The sequence below is a fragment of the Salmo trutta genome, chromosome 34, assembly GCF_901001165.1.
Source record: "Salmo trutta chromosome 34, fSalTru1.1, whole genome shotgun sequence".
NCBI classification, from domain to species: Eukaryota; Metazoa; Chordata; class Actinopteri; order Salmoniformes; family Salmonidae; genus Salmo; species Salmo trutta.
In genome coordinates, this window is record NC_042990.1 from 17,672,426 (window position 1) to 17,697,104 (window position 24,679).

Consider the following 24,679-nt stretch of genomic DNA (forward strand, 5'->3'; position numbering starts at 1 on the left):
ATTCGATGGTCATGAAATCACCTTTGTTGACTAAACCAGAACAAAGGTGACTTTACCCCTTAATTTGTGAGCATGTGAAATAAAGCCTTCATTAGGCTATTATGCAGCATTGTGTAATTACAATGCAAGGCTTCAGGAAAAATGTACTTGTACTGATTATAATGAGCTAATGCTATAATGCCTATACATTTCCAGCTGTTTTATTAAGACCTATGCATCTATTCTACATGGCAAGCTATTATTAGTTTATTATTGATCTCTTCACAGGTGTTGAGAATTCTGTGACACCCAACAGATACTCTGCTACTCCCAAAATGATTATCTTCAGGCATAGAAAAGGCTGTCTTATCACAGTTCTACTCTGCATCACTATCTTTGTGTTACATACTGGACACACTGGACAGCTATTCTCCAAGTCACTTGTTGATTTGGCAAAAATTGCCCTTCGGCTGCTGGGCGGGAAAATCTTTCCAAGTCATTGTGCATGTATCAAATGTATGACTCAGCCGGATGATGACCTCTGGTTTCAGAAGCGCTTCATCACATCTATCAAACCATTTCTGACCAGAGAGAACAAGAAACTTAATGAAGATACCAGAGCATGGTGGCGGGTAATTATTATATATATTTTTTAGATCAACTGTTCTTTAAAATGATACCATACCAAAATGGCATCATAAACAGAATTGGACAAATAAAAGCATTGTCAGCGCACGTCCATAGAATGGTACCTTGGGGGAAAACACCCCTTTAACCTTTTCCCCTGTGAGTTCCAAATGTCTCTAATGGTCGCCCCAGCGTGAGTTGTTTTATGTATGTGATGTCAGAATGCACTCACTGTTCCAAAATGTGATTATTACGTGACAGGACTGTTATTAACACGCACTGCCTGCTAATTATCTATAGGCTATGTTTCAACTTGTCAATTTCAAATTATTTTCTAACTATTTATTTTTGAGGTTTTATGGAGCTGGACAAACTTCTCTCTTTGAGGAGAGCCCAAGCACTTCCCCAGTATTTCTGCAGATCAAGTATGCAGACATTTGCGCAGTCTTGCACGAACTGGCACATTTTCTGGCCGGCGCTCGCATTGCCTTCATTGTTGTTTTCCTTACAAATAACTTTCTACATGTGTGCGTTCCTATCAAAGTAAGTGCCTTATTTTCTGTATATCGTGTTGTCGTTTCTACTGTAGCATATGTATGTATGGAGCATAATATATTTACAGTTTTATTCACATTTAAGTACTGGTGACAAATAATGCATTCCAATTATTGCATAGATTGTAATGGACACCTATGATGTGTGTAAAATACTTGTACTAAAGGCTGTAATGATTATAATGAGCTAATGCTATAATGCTATGGCTCCATGTTTGTTGACATTGTACAATGCATTCTGTCAGCCAAAGATGTTATAATGAGGTGAATGAATGATTCACTCATCTTCTGAGTAAACTTCCAGAAGCGAGTGAAGGGAAGTGAATGATAGTAGATGACACACCCCCTTCAACATGCATACTGCAAACAGAACAAACTCATCTTGTCTCCTCTTATTATCTTTGGTTGACGCGAAAAAACAAAAATGGCGGCACGCATAAACTACACATCGTCAGATTACTTTCGATTTCTAGAAAGTGTTTTACTCAATTATTTCGATCAATGGTGAGCTCGCCCGTGATGTGACGAATTATAAATATACATTTCTATTAGCTAATTGATATTGTGGTTTCTGTGTTACGTCAATCTTTCCTCAGTTAGTGCTAGAACTAATGTAGCCTACAATTTCTGGTTTGGAAGATTGTGCGGGGACTTGCTTTCATTCAGCCACAACAGCATTAGTGAGGTCAGGAACCGGTGTTAGGCAATTAGGCCTGGCTTGCAGTCAGCGTTCCAATTCATCCCAAAGGTGTTTGATGGGGTTGAGGTCAGGGCTATGTGCAGGCCAGTCAAGTTCTTCCACACCGATCTCGACAAACCATTTCTGTATGGACCTCACTTTGTGCATGGGGGCATTGTTATGCTGAAACAGGAAAGGGCCTTACGCAAACTGTTGCCACAAACTTGGAAGCACAGAATCATCTAGAATGTCATTGTATGCTGTAGTGTTAAGATTTCCCTTCACTGGAAGTAAGAGGCCTGAACCATGACAAACAGTTGACCGAGGCAGTTCTAGCAGGGCAGAAATTTGACGAACTCATTTGACGAACTGACCCAATGACAGATCCACGTTGAAAGTCACTGAGCTCTTCAGTAAGGCCATTCTACTGCCACTGTTTGTCTATGGACATTGCATGGCTGTGTATATGACTTTATACACCTGTCAGCAACGGGTGTGGTGAAATAGCCAAATCCACTAATTTGAAGGGGTGTCCACACGTACAGTGCATTCTGGAAAAATATTCAGACCCCTCGACTTTTTACAGATTTTGTTACGTTACAGCCTTATTCTAAAATGGATTAAATAAAACATTTTCCTCATCAATCTACACACAATACCTCATAATGACAAAGCGAAAACAGGTGCATCCTGTTTCCATTAATCATCCTTGAGATGTTTCTACAACTTGATTGGAGTCCACCTGTGGAAAATGCAATTCATTGGACATGATTTGGAAAGGCACACACCTGTCTATCTATATAAGGTACCACAGTTGACAGTGCATGTCAGAGGCAAAACCAAGCCATGAGGTCAAAGGAATTGTCTGCAGAGCGCAGAGACAGGATTGTGGCAATGTACAGATCTGGGGGAAGGGAACCACAACATTTCTTCAGCAATGAAGGTCCCCAAGAACACAGTGGCCTCCATTGTTCTTAAATGGAAGAAGTTCAGAACCACCAAGACTCTTCCTAGAGCTGGCCGCCTGGCAAAATTGAGCAATCGGGGGAGAAGGGCCTTGGTCAGGGAGATGACTAAGAACCCGATGGTCACTCTGTGGAGTTCCTCTGTGGAGATGGGAGAACCTTCCAGAAGGACAACCATCTCTGCTGCACACAACCAAATCAGGCCTTTATGGTAGAGTAGCCAGACGGAAGCCACTCATCAGTAGAAGGCACATGACAGCCCGCTTTGAGTTTGCCAAATGGCACCTAAAGGACTCTCAGACCATGAGAAACAAGATTCTCTGGTCTGATGAAACCAAGATGAAACTCTGTTGCCTGGCACCATCCCTACGGTGAAGCATGGTGGTGGCAGAATCATGCTGTGGGTATGGTTTTCAGTGGCAGGGACTGGGAGACTAGTCAAAATCGAGGGAAAGATGAACAGAGCAAAGTACAGAGAGATCTTTGATGAAAACCTGGTCCAGAGCATTAAGGACCTCAGACTGGGGCGAAGGTTCAACTTCCAACAGGACAAGGGCCATAATCACACAGCCAAGACAACGTAGGAGTGGCTTTGCACACTCTTGGCATTCTCTCAACCAGCTTCATGAGGTAGTCACCTGGAATAATTTAAATTAACAGGTGTGCCTTCTTAAAAGTTAAATTGTGGCATTTCTTTCCTTCTTAATGGGTTTGAGCCAATCAGTTGTGTTGTGACAAGGTAGGGGGGTATACAGAAGATAGCCCTATTTGGTAAAAGACCAAGTCCATATTATGGCAAGAAGAGCGCAAAGAGAAACGGCAGTCCATCATTACTTTAAGACATGAAGGTCAGTCAATCTGAAAAAATTCAAGAACTTTGAAGTTTCTTCAAGTGCAGTCGCAAAAACCATCAAGCGCTATGATGAAACTGGCTCTCATGAGGACCGCCACAGGAATGGAAGACCCGAGTTACCTCTGTTGCAGAGGAAAAATTCATTAGAGTTATCAGCCTCATATTGCAGCCCAAATAAATGCTTCACAGAGTTCAAGTAACAGACACATCTCACCACAACTGTTCAGAGACTGTGTGAATGAGGCAAATTGCTGCAAGGAAACCACTACTAAAGGACACCAATAAGAAGAAGAGACTTGCTTGGGCCAAGAAACATGAGCAATGGACATTAGACCGGTGGAAATTTGTTCTTTGGTCTAGAGTCCAAATCTGAGATTTTTGGTTCCAACCACCATGTCTTTGTGAGACGCGGTGTGGGTGAACGGATGATCTCGGCATGTGTATTTCCCACCTTAAAGCATGGAGGAGGAGGTGTTATGGCATGGGTGTGCTTTGCTGCTGACACTGATTTATTCAGAATTCAAGGCACACTTAACTAGCATGGCTACCACAGCATTCTGCAGCGATACGCCATCCCATCTGGTTTGTGCTTAGTGGGAGCTATAATTTGTTTTTCAACAGGACAATGATCCAACACACCTCCAGGCTATGTAAGGGCTATTTTACCAAGGAGAGTAATGGAGTGCGGCATCAGATGACCTGGCCTCCACAACCCCCCCAACCTCAACCAAATTGAGATGGTTTGGGATGAGTTGGACTGCAGAGTGAAGGAAAAGCAGCCAACAAGAGCTCAGCATATGTGGGAACTCCTTCAAGACTGTTGGAAAAGCATCACAGGTGAAGCTGGTTGAGAATGCCAAGAGTGTGCAAAGCTGTCATCCAGGCAAAGGTTGGCTATTTGAAAAATCTCAAATATAAAACATTTTTTGATTTGTTAAACACTTTTTTGGTTACTGCATGATTCCATATGTGTTATTTCATAGTTTTGACGTCGTCACTACTATTCTACAATGTAGAAAATAGTAAAAATAAATTAAAACCCTTGAATGAGTAGGTGTTCTAAAACTTTTGACCGGTAGTGTACATATACATACACACACGTATATTTAGCAAGACTAGCGGCATCCAGGGAAAGTGTTAATTTTTTGGGGGTGACAGTGGTTTCTGTGAAAATTACTGTGAGGGAGTTGTTTAACCCCAAGACACCCTAACCTACATATACAGACCTACAAAGCAACAATAGATACTATCCCATGTCATTCAACCATTAAAATAAAACAAAAACAGATTGGAAAAGTGACCTGTGGTGGGTAATTTATTATTAAAAACTTAATTACAGTATCCTACCCCATCTCTAAAGACTGGTCAACTGGTCAACTGTGCAGAAACAGTAGTGTCCTTTGTAGATTAGCCTATTAACGTTCATGTTGGTCAATGAATGCGCCAAACTACCACTATACTGTAGTGAATGGCGGGTCCGGGAAGCGAACCCAGGTCGCTGATGTGAAAGACAAACACACATATACTCATCGCACCAATAGGGTTAACCCAGTTGTAACGTGGCTCATATAGCGTGGATCACTACAATACATTCAAATGTCAAAACATGTTTATTGTTTTCTAACGTTAAGAACCTCCAATAGCTTAATGTAATTGCATGTTTTTATCTGTATTTTCGTATTGAGGTGTTCATATGTGGGAGTTTTTTCAGAATGAACTTTTATTGGATGTTTTAGGCTGCAATTTAAAAACACGGTCACTGACAACTGTTTGCTATTGTCATCAACAATAACTTCAGTGTAAAGAGCAGGTGGCTGTATTCAATACGTATGTATTTTATTGATGTATTACGTTTATTTGGACAGAGACAATGTTGACAACGTTATCCTGATCCATTGCACCAGATTTAGCCAACAGCTCATTTCCATTTGCAGTCCCTGGGCAGGTGAAAACGTAAACACGAAACACAATCCGTTATCACTTCAGTGTGAGGGTTTTCTCTGATGCTATGGTGTGTAATTTGCATTGTGTAATTTGCATTGTGCTGTTTTTGGTGTCTATCTGTTGTGTTTTATGTAGGTTATTGGCTGGTGGAATCAAATAAAGTACTACCTTACATTATCACCAGAAATTGCAGGACGACCATATCACAGCCACCTTCAGCGAGGTGGTGGAGAAGTTGTTCCAGGTCATCCCTGATGCTGACCTTTACATGGACGCGGACCCTGAGCGCTGTAGGACCTGTGCTGTGGTGGGGAACTCTGGGAACCTCAAGGGCTCCCACTACGGAGCCCTCATCGACTCCAATGTCATCATCATAAGGCCAACAAAGGGTGTTGATAGACTTTCCACAAAGCCTGTTTCAGCATGGGCAGTGCCATTGAGGACTCAGCAGGAGGGATAAGCTATCCCTCCTACCTCCAAATGTGTACTTGTTCACTTCCCTTTAATGATTTGAAAGGAAATGACTACATAAGAAATATGATGGAAACTCCCACTAGCCCATGCCTCCACCAATCAAATGCTTTTGGATTTGTGAGAAGTAGTGAACATTCTATAGCTGGAGGTGGCAATAAACTACCAACCTTGGCTTTATGCCTGTTCAGAACACACGCTCCAGGTAGCAGTAAGCACCATTTCAGCATGTGTACTGACTGCCAATAAATAAGTAGAATAAGAAGAAATCAACTACTTTAAAATAGAGATAGCCCTCAAGGGCGCTACCAACGCTGTCACGACGTGTTTTGAATTCAAGTGCTTTGAAATATTGCTGTCATGATATGGGTCACTGCTTATTATTTTACTGCGTTATCCAGAATGAACATGGCTCCTACCTTTAGCTATGAGGAGGATGTAGGAAGCCGCACCACACATCAAGTCATGTACCCAGAGAGTGCTATTGATCTGGACAACACCACCAGGTTCCTGCTGATCCCTTTCAAGACTCTGGACCTTCAGTGGCTACCCGGCGCCATCACCAATGGATCTAACATCACGTAGTGAGTAACCACTTATTATAGATTCTGGTTTGATTAGTCTAGCAGTCTGTTACACCATGCATTTTAATAAGATTACGTAGCACCTCTGGATGAAATCAGTCTTATTTTATTCAACAGCTCATATTTACCTCTTAGACCAAAGATAAAGGCCAACAAAGATTTGGTGAGTACCTTGTTGATCATGATGTATTTACTATTATTATTATTATTATCTAGTGGCCTTGTGGTTTGTGTCCGCACCTGAGATTGGAAGGTTGGAAGTTCAATCCCCGGCAGAGTCATACCGAAGACAAACAAAAATGGGACCCAGTGCGTCTCTGCTTTGCATTCAGCTTTAAGGAGATAGGTTGAGGATAAGGCCCAGCGATAGACTAGCATCATGTCAAGGGGTGATACTTGTACATCATGCTGCCTCACCTTACAGAAACAGGATATAGGCTCCTGCTCCCATAACCATTCCAGGGCAAGCCTACTTACTTTACTACAAAACATCTACAGAGTCAATGATATCTAATGAATGATATTTTTATATCTTGGACACTATGATACACTTGTAATGCTTGTAATTGAGGATCTGTGTTAGGTATGGGCAGAGCCATCTATTACGATAAATAAGTATACATATATAAATACATTGAAATAAATGAAATATGGCTCATGGTATGGGTGGTTTCCTAACAAAAGAGGCAGTGAGGTCAGAAATGATTTGGATTGGTATTTGCCTAAAGGCAAATGTGTCATTACGAGTCATGACCTGGCTCATAGTTTGAGACGGCATCAGAATGGATGTGTACTAACAGTGCATCTTGCCATCTATTCTCTGAGAATATCACATCTAACAACGGAAGTTCTCAAATTTTCTGTATCACAAGTCATCATTCCTCTTTTTCTAATTGAATCACATTGATATGTACATGGTATGTATAATATATTCCATACAGGTCTTGGTTCTTAATCCTGCATTTATGAAATATGTTCATGAAGTCTGGCTTGATTATCAAGGCAAATACCCCTCCACTGGATTCATGGCTTTATTATTAGCCGTACACATGTGATGAGGTAAGACTTCTTATGCATATCAAAAATACATGCACTGCTAGGAATGTGGATAGGAGTGTACTTTCTCAGCTCTCTACAAGACACACTGGATAATAAAGAAATGACACACAATACACACTGTATACTACACACGATAGGAGTATAGAAGAACAACACTGACATCTAATGGCTTTAAGTAGGGCTGGTGATATGGCCTAACATTTTCAAACGTATATATATATATATATATATATATATATATATATATATATATATATATATATATATATATATATATATATAGTGAATCACCCATACGTTTGAAAATGTTAGGCCATATCACCAGCCCTACTTGATGTACAAGTATCACCCCTTGACATGATGCTAGTCTATCGCAGGGCCTTATCCTCAATCTATCTCCTTAAAGCTGAGTGCCAAGCAGAGACTCACTGGGTCCCATTTATATATATATATATATATATATATATATATATAGTACCAGTCAAAAGTTTGGACACGCCTACTCATTCAAGGGTTTTTTGTTATTTGTACATTGTAAAATAATAGTGAAGACATCAAAAGTATGAAATAGCACATATGGAATTTTGTACTAAAAGTGCAAAACAAATAAAAATCTATTTTATTTTTGAGATTCTTCAAAGTAGCCACTCTTTGCATTGATGACAGCTATGCACACTCTTGGCGTTCTCTCAACCAGCTTCATGAGGTAGTCACCCAGAACGCATTTTAATTAACAGGTGTGCCTTGTTAAAAGTTCATTAGTGGAATTTCTTTCCCTCTTAATGCGTTTGAGCCAATCAGTTGTGTTGTGACAAGGTAGGATTGATATTCAGAAGATAGCCCTATTTGGTAAAATACCAAGTCCATATTATGGCAAGAACAGCTCAAATAGGCAAAGAGAAATGACAGTCCATCATTACTTTAAGATATGAAGGTAAGTCAAACCGGAAAATGTCAAGAACTTTGAAAGTTTCTTCAAGTGCAGTTGCTAACACCATCAAGAGCTATGATTAAACTGGCTCTCATGAGGACCGCCACAGGAAAGGAAGACCCAGAGTTACCTCTGCTGCAGAGGATAAATTCATTAGAGTTACCAACCTCAAATTGCAGCGCAAATAAATGCTTCACAGGGTTCAAGTAACAGACACATCTCAACATCAACTGTTCAGAGGAGATTGCCGTGAATCAGGCCTTCATGATCCAATTGCTGCAAAGAAACCACTACAAAAGGACACTAATGAGAAGAGACTTGCTTGGGCCAAGAAACGCGAGCAATGGACATTAGACAGGTGGAAATCTGTCCTTTGGTATGATGAGTGCAAATTTGAGATTTTTGGTTCCAACCACCATGTCTTTATGAGACGCAGAGTTGGTGAACGGATGATCTCAGCATGTGTGGTTCCCACCGTGAAGCATGGAGGAGGAGGTGTGATGATGTGGGGGTGCTTTGCTGGTGACATTGTCAGTGATTTATTTAGAATTCAAGGCACACATAACCAGCATGGCTACCACAGCATTCTGCAGCAATACGCCATCCCATCTGGTTTGGGCTTAGTGGGACTATCATTTGTTTTTCAACAGGACAATGACCCAAAACACACCTCCAGGCTGTGTAAGGGCTATTTGACCAAGAAGTAGAGTGATGGAGTGCTGCATCTGATGACCTGGCCTCCACAATCACCCGACCTCAACCCACTTGAGATGGTTTGTGGTGAGTTGGACCGCAGAGTGAAGGAAAAGCAGTCAACAAGTGCTCAGTATATGTGGGAACTCCAAGATTGTTGGAAAAGCATTCAAGGTGACTACCTCATGAAGCTGGTTGAAAGAATGCCAAAAGTGTGCAGTTTTTTTATTTCTCTAAATAAGCTATTTTGTACAATTAAAGGTAAAATACACTGCATTTCATACAAACAGCAATAAACTAATGACTTCAGGGCTTGTGAAATTATATCTAGGCTAAATATAAGCCTTCCATAACCATGAGACCCACTAATCATTTAATTATTTCATGAAAATAGTTTAACCTGTTTTTTTTCTATCTTGCTTTCAAGACTGTCTATCAAAATTCCTTTTTTGTTTCAGATTTAACCAGAACCATGCATACTGCCCATTCACTAATGACAAACTTCTTGTAGCAGACATAGAAAATGAAGACAGGTCTCATAAACAATCTCCCAACCACAAGCCCACGTGCTAGTTGTAGCCAGCTTATCTTGATATTTAAAGTGGAACTGACAGTGTTAACTACTTTGCTGATATGAAACAAGCAAATCAGTCAAATATACAATTCCCAGTTTATACTGGAAAACCAACTTTGTAAGAGGTTTTAAAAATAGGTCATATTTAAGTAAAAATCCCATGACGCAGAGTAAGGCATTGTTGGCAGTTCAATGCATGACTAATAATTCACCAATAAATGTTTTACTAGTCCAACAAATATTACATCTGGTTGTAAATTACAGCTGGGCTGGTACATTGTTTGCTGCCTCCACCTATTCGGGATCCACAGTTTCAATGACTCAATATTTTGAACATAAACGGACGAATGTCGCTAAGGCAGGGAATGTCAATAAAATCAAACTAGCTAGGGCAATGATCACAAGTCAGTCATAACATGTCATACTGTATGCTAGTTTATCTATTTCTTTAACAAGCTAAAAACACTGAGTATAACGTTGGCTAGCCAGCTGCTGGGAAGATGTTGTCATGGGAAGAGTCGTTGAAAGGCCGACTTTTTCCCCCATATTGTTTTTCTGTGGCTACAGCTAGAGATGCACGTGTCATTTGCTTAGCTAGCAAGAAATGTAAATCACTTGGCTTGCTATGCTGAACTTAAACGACTGTTACAGTTAATCAAATGTATTTGGCATCGATCAAATGGGCAGGCAGTCAAATTTCCATTCATTTGTCAAAACGTGGGTTTGGACACGCTGCATTGGGCGAGCAGGCACCTATTCTCCATCGTTTATCAGCGCAATTTTTACCGCCAACTACAAGTTGAAAAAGTTTCAGTTTATCTACCGTTTCCACGTTAGCTATATGAGCTCATCTCGCTCAGGCTAACAGTTGTTGATCTTGTTGATGTGCATTGGCAACTGAGAGAGCCTACCTTTTTCATGGTTGCTTGATCAATAGGACTGTACATTTCCCAAATGTAAGACGACTCCCGTGGTATTTACATATTTGCACAAATCCATTCAGGTGGCTTTTGGTGAATGCTTTCTATTGCGCTAAAGTCCTGCTGTTGCTACTGCCTGTAAACACATTCCAGTTCAAAGTAAATGATGGCAGGCCCCATTGTCCAAACGCATGGCCTACTGTAGCTCTGATTGGCTATAGCGTATCGGTCTGACTAAAACTCCAGGGTTGGACAAGAGATGTTTTTATTAAAGGTTTTATTTGCTGCAGTGTGTATTAATTGTCCAAACGCATGGCCGCGTTCTCACTATAATTGCTAAAGAATTTTCACAAATGCCTTACTCTACCTCATTCCCAAACATTCTATGAATGTGTGAAATGTAAAAATGTGCATATCGAAGTGGCCGCTTGTCAGAAAATGTCAAACAAAAAGGCATCATATTCCTCCTGGGGGTGTATATTAGCAGATTTAAATCATAATTCATGTTGCTCAAACACAGTCTAGCCAACGTGGATCTATTTGCTTGCTAACAAGGTATCCTGAACAAAAATATAAATGCAAAATGTTGGTTTCATGAGCTGAAATAAAAGATCCCAGAAATTGTTCATATGCAAAAAAGCTTATTTCTCTCAAATTGTGTGCACAAATGTGTTTACATCCCTGTTAGTGACCATTTCTCCTTTGCCAAGATAATCCATCCACCCGACAGGTGTGACATATCAAGAAGCTGATTAAACAGCATGATCATTACTCAGACTCCCCTTGTGTTGGGACAATAAAAGGCCACCAAAATGTGCAGTTATTGGACACAACACAATGCCAGAGATGTCTCAAGTTTTGAGGGAGCGTGCAATTGGCATCCTGACTGCAGGAATGTCCACCAGAGCTGTTGCCAGAGAATTTAATGTTAATTTCTCTACCATAAGCCACCTCCAACATTGTTTTAGAAAATTTGACGGTAAGTCCAACCGGGCTCACAACCACAGACCACGTGTAACCACACCAGCTCATGACCTCCACATCAGGCTAACTCACCTGCAGGATCGTCTAAGACCAGCCACCCGAACAGCCGATGAAACTGGATCTGCACAACTGAAGAATGTCTGCACAAACTGTCATAAACCGTCTCAGGGAAGCTCATCTGCGTGCTCGTCGTCCTCACTGGGGTCTTGACCTGACTACAGTTCCGCGCCGTTTACAACTTCAGTGGGGAAATACTCACCTTCGATGGCCACTGGCATGCTGGAGAAGTGTGCTCTTCATGGAGGAATCCCGGTTTCAACTCTACCGGGCAGATGGCAGACAGTGTGTATGGCATCGTGTGGGCGAGCGGTTTGAGATATCAATGTTGTGAACAGAGTGCCTCATAGTAGTGGTTGGGTTATGGTATAAGCTACGGACAACAAACACAATTGCATTGTGACTGCACAGAGATACCGTGACGAGATCCTGAGGCCCATTGTTGTGCCATTTATCTGGCACCATCACCTCATGTTTCAGCATGATAATGCACGCCCCCATGTCGCAAGGATCTGTACAGAATTACTGGAAGCTGAAAATGTCCCAGTTCTTCCGTGGCCTGCAAACTCATCAAAAATGTCACCCGATGAGCATTTTTGGGATGCTCCGGATCGACGTATACGACAGCGTGTTCCAGTTCCCAGCAATATCCAGCAACTTCGCATAGCCATTTTTTTTAATTTCAGTTTTTGTATTTCACCTTTAACCAGGAAGGCCAGTTGAGAACAAGTTCTCATTTACAACTGCGACCTGGCCAAGATAAAGCAAAGCAGTGCGACAAAACAACACAGAGGTACACATGGGATAAACAAACAAAGTCAATAACACAATAGAAAAATCTGTATACAGTGTGCGCAAATGAAGTAAGGAGGTAAGGCAATAAATAGGCCAATAGTGGCAAGGTAATTACAATTTAGTAAATTAACACTGGAGTGATAGATGTGCAGATGATGATGTGCAAGTAGAAATACTGGTGTGCAAAAAAAGTAAATAAAAACAATATGGGGATGAGGTAGGTAGTTGGATGGGCAATTTACAGATGGGCTGTGTACAGCTGCAGCGATCGGTGAGCTGCTCAAACAGCTGATGCTTAAAGTTAGTGAGGGAGATAAGTCTACAACTTCAGCAATTTTTGCAATTCGTTCCAGTCATTGGCAGCAGAGAACTGGAAGGAAAGGCGGCCAAAGAGGTGTTGGCTTTGGGGATGACCAGTGAGATATACCTGCTGGAGCGCGTGCTACAGGTGGGTGTTGTTATGGTGACCAGTGAGCTGAGACAAGGCGGGGCTTTACCTAGCAAAGACTTATAGATGACCTGGAGCCAGTGGGTCTGGCGACGAATATGTAGCGAGGGCCAGCCGACGAGAGCATATAGGTCGCAGTGGTGGGTGGAATATGGGGCTTTGGTGACAAAACGGATGGCACTGTGATAGACTGCATCCAGTTTGCTGAGTAGAGTGTTGGAGGCTATTTTGTAAATGACATCGTTGAGGATCGGTAAGATAGTCAGTTTTACGAGGGTATGTTTGGCAGCGTGAGTGAAGGAGGCTTTGTTTGCGAAATAGAAAGCCTATTCTAGATTTATTTTTGGATTGGAGATGCTTAATATGATTCTGGAAGGAGAGTTTACAGTCTAGACACCTAGGTATTTGTAGTTGTCCACATATTCTAAGTCAGAACCATCCAGAGTAGTGATGCTAGTCGGGCGGGTGGGTGCGGGCAGCGATCGGTTGAAGAGCATGTTCTACTAGCATTTAAGAGCAGTTGGAGGCCACGGAAGGAGGTTGTATGGCATTAAAGCTCGTTTGGAGGTTTGTTAACACAGTGTCCAAAGAAGGGCCAGATGACACCATTCTGTATACGTCTGCGTAGAGGTGGATCAAGGAATCACCCTCGGCAAGAGCGACATCATTGATATATATATATATATATATATACACATACATACACGCACACACACACACACAGAGAAAAGAGTCGGCCCGAGAATTGAACCACGTGGTACCCCCACAGAGACTGCCAGAGGTCCGGACAAGAGAGGAGTGTGACAACTGTGCTTAAAGCATCAGACAAGCTCAGTAGCCTACATATAGTTAAAACACATAGGGTGTCTATATAGGGAAAAATACACGTTAAAACATTTTGACCAATTGATTGGTCGAAAGAACAGACAACTGAAGGTGGACCAAGATTATTTTTTTTGTCGGGGACAGCCCTAGACTGACAACATTCCGCAGGCCACAATCAACAGCCAGCTCAACTCAATGTGAAGGAGATGTGTTGAGCATGAGGCAAATGGTAGTCACACCAGATACTGACTGGTTTTCTGATCCACGTGTAACAGCATAGCTTCTCCTCGCCCCTACCTGGGCTCGAACCAGGGACCCTCTGCACACATAGACAACAGCCACCCTCGAAGCATCGTTACCCATCGCTCCACAAAAGCCACGGCCCTTGCAGAGCAAGGGGAACAACTACTTCAAGGTCTCAGAGCGAGTGACGTCACTGATTGAAACGCTACTAGCGCGCACCCCGCTAACTAGCTAGCCATTTCACATCGGTTACACACGTACATACCTTTTTTTCTGTATTCCCAGTCATGTGAAACCCATAGATTAGAGCCTAATTGATTTATTTCAAGTGACTGATTCCTTATATGAACTGTAACTCAGTAAAATCTTAGAAATGGTTGCAGTTATATTTTTATTTAGTGTAGAACAGTTGAATTGTTATGAACATACATTTATTTCCGTCTCCAACTGTTTGAACAGCATGCTAGTCTGTCCACTTTGTTCAGATGTTGAAATCAAGTGGCCAACTTATTTTTCAGAATGAGAACGAGTGGCCAATTACTTCATTTTTTTATTATGCTCATTGCATATTTATAAAACAGACTAGACAGCTAGTATAACAGTCTGTGGCTAAAATGCTGCTAGCAGTACCTGTGCATGACAGAATTAATGTTCATTGACAGGATACTTTTATTTTAGTATTGTCTGCTCTTTGCGCAATTTGAGGAGTTGATACATAAAAAGAGCATCATTAGAAAGGTTAAGTTCTCCTCTATTACAGTAAAATGTCTCAATGTGTTTCGGTGCCCATATGACCCATTTTGTTGGACCAAACAAAAAATGCAAATGGCGTGTTAAAACCCGCTTGTCAGAGAGGAAGAAGTGACATTTGATCTTTGTTGTGAATGGTAGGAGGGCGAGGAGCTGAGTGTGTGTGTGTGCGTAAATGTTAGTGCACAGTCTCAGCAGAAGGAGTGAAGGAGAAGAGACCAAAAATACGAGAACAAGCGAACATAATTTTTTAAAATAAAAATACCACTTGATTCTTGTGATGCATGCATTTGGTGCTAAAACAAACTAATGAATTGCTCAACCCTACCTATAGGTTGCATAAACAAAATATCACATTGCCATAAATACAACCTTTCGTAAACCTTATTAAACTAACTCTAAACATTTAATTCCAATGCAGGTGAATGTGTATGGATTTGGTAAAGACAAAGATGGTCACTGGCACCACTACTTGGAAGCACTAACCAATAAATGGCTCAAAACTGGAATACACGATGGAAACTATGAGTACAAGGTCGTCATGAAGCTCTCGGAAAAATTCAAACTACAGATATATTAAGTGATTTTGATAACTCATCCAGATGATTTAATTCACAGCTGTATGCTGCAATAATCTATTGAAGAAAGTAATCAAATAGGTGTTGGCCTATTGTCTACATTGCACAGCATTTACATTATTTTAACAATTTAACCTTATCCTTTTATCTGCACTACCGATTTTGGTTTTGCATGAACTTAAACAATGGACCTATTGTGTCCGTTTGAACTTAAAGTAATCAGCAGTTATTAGCCATTAAATCAAATGGCTCCCTTGCAGTAAAATATTTAGAGTTGTACATGTGTGAAGGTGGTTGTGTTTTTGATGGCATGGACAACTAGTTTTATACTTTCTGAACCTTATTTGGTTACATACTTACCTGAATGAAAGGCCTGTTACTGTAAATGTTACTATTACTTACTTGAGAGGATTTTGTTTCTACTTTTCCATTGACTGATTAAAATAATATACACCACCTGCATCAGATAGGCTTACATGCCCTTTGGTCTGTATGGATTTATCACATGGCTGTATGACTTTAAGTACAACACTGACATCTAGAGGCTAAACACTGGTATAATGTGTTACATTGTTAGACGTGACATCTCATTGCTATGAAATATGACTTTATTCAAAATGATCACTTACATATTCATTTATACGGTTAAATGTTTTATCATCCTCATAAAACACAACTGAGTGAATGAGAAGTGGCAAGGAGCTTATGGCCAGGTTGTCAGTTAATCATAACAATAACCGATAATGTCATACAGCAACAACAGGACAAGTCACATACCAAGAAATACAAACTTCATACATTGTTGAACATAATATACTCTACAGGCATATTAACGTCTCGGGTTGGGATCCCTGCTAGTTTTAAAGTTACGGACAATTTTATACAGAGATATTGGCATAGTAGGCAATGTAAACAATCACAGCTCTCCTTTACTTGTATCATTGCACATCAACAACAGATGGCGGCCATGATTTATTTTGATTTTTTTAAGAAATCACTCACTCTGTAGGTAATGCTTACAAATTGGATCACAACTATATATATTTTTTTTTTAAGGTAGCAGACATCCTACTCTGGAACTTTGATATGCCTGTGGAGCAGGGCTCTCCAACCCCGTTCATGTAGTACTACCCACCTGTAGGTTTCACTCAAACCCCAGTTGTGACTAACCTGATTTCAGTTTATTAACCACCTAATTATAAGAATCAGGTGCACTAGATTAGGGTTGGAGTAAAAACCCACAGGACAGTAGCTCTCCAGGAACCATGTTAGAGAGCATATTATGTTCAACAATAGAACATTTGCCCAAAATAAATCAAAAAGTTCAATATTCATAAATTTATATGCCAAAAAATAAAATACAACTCACTACAGATCAAGTGGTACCAATTTTTGTAGCACCTACAGATGAAAAATTATGGGGTTTTAAAGGCCTGTGTAAGGCCAAAATGTCAAACAATGTCAAACATTTCAACTAATTCTCTCAATTATGCTTTAAAATACATATCAACAATCCTTCCTCCAAAGGACCAGCCTATGGATTAGACTTCATTAAAATCCTGGTCTTTTTCTATCCTCGTTTCCTGAGAAATCACCGTTATAGAGTTGAGGTAGCTCGGTGCTGGCCATACCGGGCTGCACCTGGTAGACTTGTGGTAGATGACAATCCTCCATCCCAAGCATGGACCTGCTGTCTGTCTTCCTGTTTGGTTGGGCGTCTATCCAAGCCAGTTAAAGTAAACAGCCTTCTCCCAGCCTCTGCTGCCAACTCACAGCTGAGTGTAGGATGTTTACATTAACTGTAGTCTTAGCCCTGTATAGACTGTCTGTATGGTGTCCTCCAGAGTATGTTAGAGCTAAGGAGTGGATATTACAACTGAGATGCACAGATTAAGAGTTTATGTAGAACAGTTGTCATAAAATTAATTTAAGCATTCCATTGAGATCAGTAGAGAAGTGTTATTCAATCTTGGTCATGGAGACCCACAGGTATCACTGCCAGCTTCTGATTCAGCCCACAGAGCTGAGCACTGTGGGCTTGTCCATTAGCTATCCTACATTAGGTTTATTAGTCGTGTTGGAGTGGCACAAAAGCGTCCACATCTTGTGGGTCCCCAGGACCAGGATTGAAGGACACTGAACTTCAGCATTGGTAAGGATGCAGACTGTGGTAGTAAGTGTCTTTAGCAGGTCAAGCAACACATGGCACTGATCTGTTTCCCAGTAGGAGCTGGAGGCAGCCAGCAGCAGCAAACACCTGACTGAAAGCTCTGATGATAGAGAACAGATTCCAGTCGGGGATGTTTACAGCCCCAAACAGCCCTCGTTTGGCACAAACCAGATGGGATAACATCAGTGTTGAAAAAAGTACCCAATTGTCATACTTGAGTAAATGTAAAGATAGCTTAAGAGAAAATGACTCAAGTAAAAGTGAAAGTCACCCAGTAAAATCCTACTTCAGTAAAAGTCAAAGTATTTTATTTTAAATATACTTAAGTATATTTTAACAATTACATTTACTTTTAATACTTAATATAAGGAATTTGAAATTATTCATACTTAAGCAAACCAGATAGCACCATTTCTTGTTTACTTTAACGATAGCCAGGGGCACGCTCCAACACTTAGACATCATTTACAAATGACGCATGTGTTTAGTGAGTGTGCCAGATCAGAGGCAGTAGGGATGACCAGGATGTTCTCTTGATAAGTGTGTGAAAGACAATTTTCCTTTCCTGCTAAGCATTCAACATGTAACGAGTACTTTTGAGTGTCAGGGAAAATGTATGGAGTAAAAAGTACATAATTTCCTTTAGGAATGTAGTGAAGTAAAAGTAGTCAAAAATAGAAATAGTAAAGTAAAGTACAGATACCCCAAAAAAATACTTAAGTAGTACTTTAAAGTATTTTTACTTAAGTACTTTACACCACTGGATAACATTCATGCATCTTATTTGACAGTTGCATCTTCAAAAAGTACAAATTTAAAAAAGTATGCACTCAATACTAAGTCGCTCTGGCCAAGAGCGTCTGCTAAATGACTCAAATGTAAAAAAAATCCCAATGAACAGTTACACGGCTCACAACGCAATATATTATAAAGTATAGCCTACAATTGGGGCCAAGCATAGCTATCCACACACAACAGAGCTCGATCTCATTTATCAAAAAGCTTTGTTCAGAAATGGGTGTGTTTGGGGAGAGGCATTGTGGAGATGTTTAGGGTCAGAGGGGTCACCAAAGTCGTTCCTTCTCAGCCCCCAGAGTTGAATCCCAAATGGCACCTTATTCCCTATATAGTGCATTACTTTGGTCAAAAGTAGTGCACTATATAGGGAATAGGGTGCCCTTTTGGAATGCACACCACTACCCCAGAGCAGATGGGGTAGAAATGATTCCCAGCCAAGAGGCCCAGGCCACTGGTTGACCCAACAATGGGCCTGGGTCAGGAGGGCAGTGACATTGTGCGCCACCAAGAATCAACTCCTGACCCCTTGTTGTCCCAACCCATCTAACACATTCTGGACAGCTGACAAACAATGCTGGAAAACACTGACATGAGGTCAAGGAGGATGGCTGGAGGATGTTGCTCAAATGATAGCCAAATGGCACCCTATTCCCTATATAGTGTACTACTTTTGACCAGGGTCCCTTCTGAATCTCTTGAGGAACATCCTCCCTTCATCTCCCAAGCCAATCACTAGTTCTCCCTTTTTACATTTTATGTTGGCATACACAACTAAGAGCACATAAACATCCATATACAGTACATTGAATTAATACAATGGCATAATTGAGGACATGAAACAAATGTAATTTAGACATTCCAAATTACAAGCATTGTTTGACATTGGAGGGTTTGAACTTGGAGTGTTTACACTGCTAACACCACGAGACAACCCTCATCATAATTATAGATACAAAAAAAGTGCATAACTCTTTGAGATAAAGAAACGCTATCACCGATACTAATTTGCACTAACTAGCTAATAGACATCAGTATACAACTGGCTGGCTAGCATAACTACAATAGCAAAAAATTAGGAGTGTCCTTCCATAAAAAAGTAAGGAGTCCGATGGCACAGGTACACATGCGTTCTATGACTGCCGATGCCCGTTGCTACCTAAAGGTGGCTAACAAGCTCAAAATGAGCATGAACATACTTTTCTTTTGTTGTTGTTTGGCAAGGTTCTTGAACAGCAAGTGGTCTACTTTGTGCTAGTTATCTACTTTTCTAGCTGACGTTAGCTAGCTAAAATGGCAAATGTTAGCTGGCTAAGTTATTCAGTGAATGAGGTGTCAAGTAGCTATTCTCTCTTGCTACCCGAGTCTTCCTTCAACTGTATGTAAAAACACTAGCCAACATAGAGTAGTTAGCTGTGTATATCACAGTGGCTGGAAAGTCAGCCTTTGAAGATTAGCTAACGTTAGCTAACTTTGCTGGCTAGCTAACATTAGCTAGCTAACGGGTTTCAACTGATATAACTTGACAACTCCTTACCACCAGCTTCTCCGCCTATTCCCAGACAATTAAAAGGCGGTTTCCTTCACAACAAACCACTTCACTAAATGTTACTTTTGTTTCTGCAACAGTTTAAAACTCCTTTCTCCAGTTTGCTTCCGTTTCACTCGCTTCTATTTATTTTGACCTTTGGTTACCCGACACTGATATTGACGTCATTGTCATGGAAACAGAACTCCGCCTACTTCTTCGTCTTCTTCTTCGATGAGGTTTAACGGCGGTTGGCATCCAATAAATGTTGCATTACCGCCACCTACTAGACTGGAGTACAACTCCCTTATTCTCCAAGTACCCTTGACTGCAGTGTGCAATTCGGCCCGGCTCAATGTGGGCGGAGTCAACCGTTTGACTCAACCCACGTTTGACCATGCCCACCGTTTTTTTTCTCCATCTGAGGTTTGACAGTCACACATTGAATACAACAAACACGCACGTTTGTGCAAGGCACACGTTGAATACAAACATATTTCATTTTTGAAGATCGTAATAAATATTATATAAAATGGTATCAGCACATGTGCTGTAACACTTTTTGCTTCATGCTTTATTTGAGACAAGCTACTGATATTGTTGCAGTGAACAACAGACTTGTTATGTATGTCATGTACTGTTAAAATTGTGTTGATAAATTATTTAATTGAGCATATACAGTGCCTTGCAAAGGTATTCATCCCCCTTGGCATTTTTTTGTTGTTGCATTACAACCTGTAATTTAAATAGATTTGTATTTGGATTTCATGTAATGGACATACACAAATTGGTGAAGTGAAAAAAAAACACTTGTTAAAAAAATTCTAAAAACAGAAAAGTTGTGCGTGCATATGTAGTCACCCCCTTTGCTATGTAGCCTCTAAATAAGATCTGGTGCAACCAATTACCTTCAGAAGTCACATAATTAGTTAAATAAAGTCCACCTGTGTGGAATCTAAGTGTCACATGATCAGTCACATGATCTCAGTATATATACACCTGTTCTGAAAGGCCCCAGAGTCTGCAACACCACTAAGCAAGGGGCCCCACCAAGCAATGAAGACCAAGGAGCTCTCAAAACAGGTCAGGGACAAAGTTGTGGAGAAGTACAGATCAGGGTTGGGTTATAAAATGTCCATAACTTTGAACATCCCACTGAGCACCAATAAATCCATTATACATTTTTTTTAAGAATATGGCACCACAACAAACCTGCCAAGAGAGGGCCGCCCACCAAAACTCACAGACCAGGCGAGGAAGGCATTAATCAGAGAGGCAACAAAGAGACCAAAGGTAATCCTGAAGGAGCTGCAAAGCTCCACAGTGGAGATTGGAGTATCTGTCCACTTTAAGCTGTGCACTCCACAGAGCTGGGCTTTACGGAAGAGTGGCCAGAAAAAAGCCATTGCTTAAAGAAAGAAATAAGCAAACGCATTTGGTGTTCACCAAAAGGCATGTGGGAGACTCCCCAAACATATGGAAGAAGGTACTCTGGTAAGATGAGACTAAAATTTAGCTTTTTGGCCATCAAGAAAAACGCTATGTCTGGCACAAACCCAACACCTCGCATCACCCCGAGAACATCATCCCCACAATGAAGCATGATGTTGTGGGGATGTTTGTCATCAGCAGGGACTGGGAAACTGGTCAGAATTGAAGAAATTATGGATTGCGCTAAATACAGGGACATTCTTGAGGAAAACCTGTTTCAGTCTTCCAGAGATTTGAGACTTGGACGGAGGTTCACCTTCCAGCAGGACAATGACCCTAAGCATACTGCTAAAGCAACACTCGAGTGGTTTAAAGGGAAACATTTAAATGTCTTGGAATGGCATAGTCAAAGCCCAGACCTCAATCCATTTCAGAATCTGTGGTATGACTTAAAGATTAATGTATACCAGCGGAACCCATCCAACTTGAAGGAGGTGGAGCAGTTTTGCCTTGAAGAATGGGTGAAAATCCCAGTGGCTAGATGTGCCAAGCTTATAGAGACATACCCCAAGAGACTTGTAGCTGTAATTGCTGCAAAAGGAGGCACTAAAAAGTATTGACTTTGAGGGGTTGAATAGTTTTGCATGCTCAAGTTCATTTTTTTTTTTTCAATTTCTTTTTTGTTTCACAAAAAAATATATTTCGCATCTTCAAAGTGGTAGGCATGTTGTGTAAATCAAATGACAGATATAACAGTTCCCAAAAATCTATTTTAATTCCAGGTTGTAATGCAACAAAATAAGAAAAATACCAAGGGGGTGAATACTTTCGCAAGCCGCTGTATATACAGTTACTACCTATCCCGATTTATAAAGCTATTTACTTTCCTCATGAGAATGGAGACAGACTATACCATATAGACATACTGTCAAGCTGAATGTGCTTTGTACATTAAGTTATACAAGCTCCAGTAAAGAGATCTAACACAATTAACAATTTACACAGCAGACAAAAACAAGGTTTGGCCACTCCTCAAAAATGGCTTCACTCCTGCTCCTCAAAAGAGGCAAAGACAGTCATTTTCTTGTCAACAGCCTCCACATAGAACATCTCATAATCTCTCTGTAACTGGAACGAGGACATGGTTCCTTGAGGAGAATATTTTCCTCTTCGTCCAGGCCATCATACAACCGTAGTTCTTTAAGGGTTGTAATGCGTCTTCCCCGTCCATCCCAGTTACACTTGGGAGGGAAACGGTGCCTTTAAATGTTAGGTGTTCACACCACCTTGCTGCCTCTAGGCTATCCCTGAGAAGAACATCTGCTTCCTTGAAGAAAAAGGAAGAATAAATATTAAGTGTAGTGCCTCATTGAGTGATCAAGACAAATTACACCCCACTTTCACAATACCACCATGCAAACAAAGCCACTATTACTAAAAGGGTTTTCAGTGATATCTATAACTACTCAACAAGTCTTCACAACTATTATATCTTGCCATGCATCAAGCCTTCAGCATTACACACAGTAGACTACATACCCAGTTCACAGCTCCCAGTTCGCCGTGCATTTTGTTCTCAGTATCTTCTAGAAAGAAAGCAGATTGTGGGCATTAAGTAATGTAAGTAAGGGAACCTCAAGAGATGTGTATACGAGAATGCACCTTACTTTAGCTAATAGCCTATACAGTACCTGATCCTGCAGAGCTGGATGCTGATGTGACATGCTGTGACTTCTTGGGGGGGACGTCTTCTACTTCATCCTGAAATATATTGGAGGGGGGGGTTAAGTCTTTAAACATTGGTTTAAGACTATACCACTCATCATATGACCTCCTACCTGTAGTGTGTTTTGGCTCTCTTCTTCAGACCTTAGTGAGTGAATGACACATTCAATATGAAAATAATTTCAGGTAAGTCTGGCTACAGTGAAACAAGTGTTTTTAAGGATGCAAATGAAAAGTTTTTATAATGTTCAAGACTTACGGCATGGGAAAGTTCAGCAGGAGAACTAGGCACCACCATCGCCTAATTTGCTGCATGTTTTCCTTTGAAAAAGAAAATCACACAATTGGATGGGTATCCTAAAAAAACGTGATGAGAATTTTATAATTTATACATACCTCAGTGAAATCACATTGTGCTTCCACTGCAACGATCAGAGCGTACTTTAAGTTAAGAAAGAGTAGGTTGTTAAGTTTGATAGTTATGATAACAAAAATAAGAATGATAATAGTAAATAATAATGCCCCCCCCCCCCAGGAATATATTTCAGGATGTAGAAGACATCCTCCCCCAAGAAGTTACAGCATGTCACATCAGCGTCCAGCTCTGCAGGAGTTTGATGTATGAATTGTGTATGTAGTGTAAAAACTGTAGGAAATAGGTCCCAAAAAGTGTCAAGAATAATAAACAAGAAAAAGTACGAGCAATAACAATAGTGTGCTTTGCAGGCTGCAAGCACCGAAATAATAATAACTTTTCATATGTAATAACACAAAATAGGACTAATATAATATACTGAATAGCCAGCATCTTACCACCAAAACAAACACCCCACAGTTGTTTGAGAAACCTTGCTTTGGTAGGCCCTGTGGTGTGAACAAGGTACAATTTTCAATAATGACGATCAAATGGTACAGTCCATTGGAATAATTTAAAGAAATATCTAACCTGCACATCATCCACACCAAAAGTCCTCCAAGGTCCAGGGGACAAGATCTTGAGGGCCGAAGTTATTGAGGGGACTCTGGGGACTGTTTAAGGGCCTTTGGGTGGTCTTGAGGGGCCACTGGTATGCTGATGATATGCTCGGCATCAACAATATACGTTTAGAGCCAGCCAAACACAACAAAGCATACATTGAAGAAACACAGAAAATCAACGATCAAATCGATTACATAACTGTACATGTAAACCTAGGCTTGCTGCTCAAGTAGGCAAATTTGTCCAAATAAGATTCCCTCATTGTAAGCAATTAGCTAGCTCACGTGCAAATGCGGGTGCTAATTAATGCTATGCTAACATCGTTGCGGTAGTTGGTTATATAAAAATATACCACTGCACTGGTATAACATACATTTTACAAAGTACATTATGCATAATGACAGTCTCACTTACTTCCATGGTTTATATTTTTATCCATGTAGGTTAGGTTCGATTAAGATTCGCTTTCGTTGGCGTTGATACCTTCGACGTGAACCTCAACTTGGGTGACCTTGAAGGAGACGGGAAGGGTTCGGGT

General features: G+C 40.7%; 1 protein-coding gene across 1 annotated transcript; it reads left to right on the forward strand.

Annotated features, from left to right (window-relative positions):
- The first annotated feature begins 282 nt into the window (after positions 1-282).
- Positions 283-15,560, forward strand: LOC115173205 (CMP-N-acetylneuraminate-beta-galactosamide-alpha-2,3-sialyltransferase 2-like). The gene is made up of 7 exons (XM_029731125.1): positions 283-611; positions 5,786-5,979; positions 6,474-6,656; positions 6,774-6,819; positions 7,598-7,707; positions 9,142-9,151; positions 15,357-15,560. The coding sequence occupies exons 1-7, from the start codon at positions 315-317 to the stop codon at positions 15,513-15,515; spliced, it is 999 nt and encodes a 332-aa protein (XP_029586985.1). The 5' UTR covers positions 283-314; the 3' UTR covers positions 15,516-15,560.
- The last annotated feature ends 9,119 nt before the right edge of the window (positions 15,561-24,679 follow it).

Bases quoted from the DNA above. Each gene is read 5' to 3' on its own strand.
- LOC115173205 (XM_029731125.1), top strand. From the start codon at position 315: ATGATTATCTTCAGGCATAGAAAAGGCTGTCTTATCACAGTTCTACTC. The intron at 612-5,785 runs GTAATTATTATA...CATTATCACCAG, and splicing joins ATACCAGAGCATGGTGGCGG to AAATTGCAGGACGACCATAT. The intron at 5,980-6,473 runs GCCAACAAAGGG...TGCGTTATCCAG, and splicing joins TCCAATGTCATCATCATAAG to AATGAACATGGCTCCTACCT.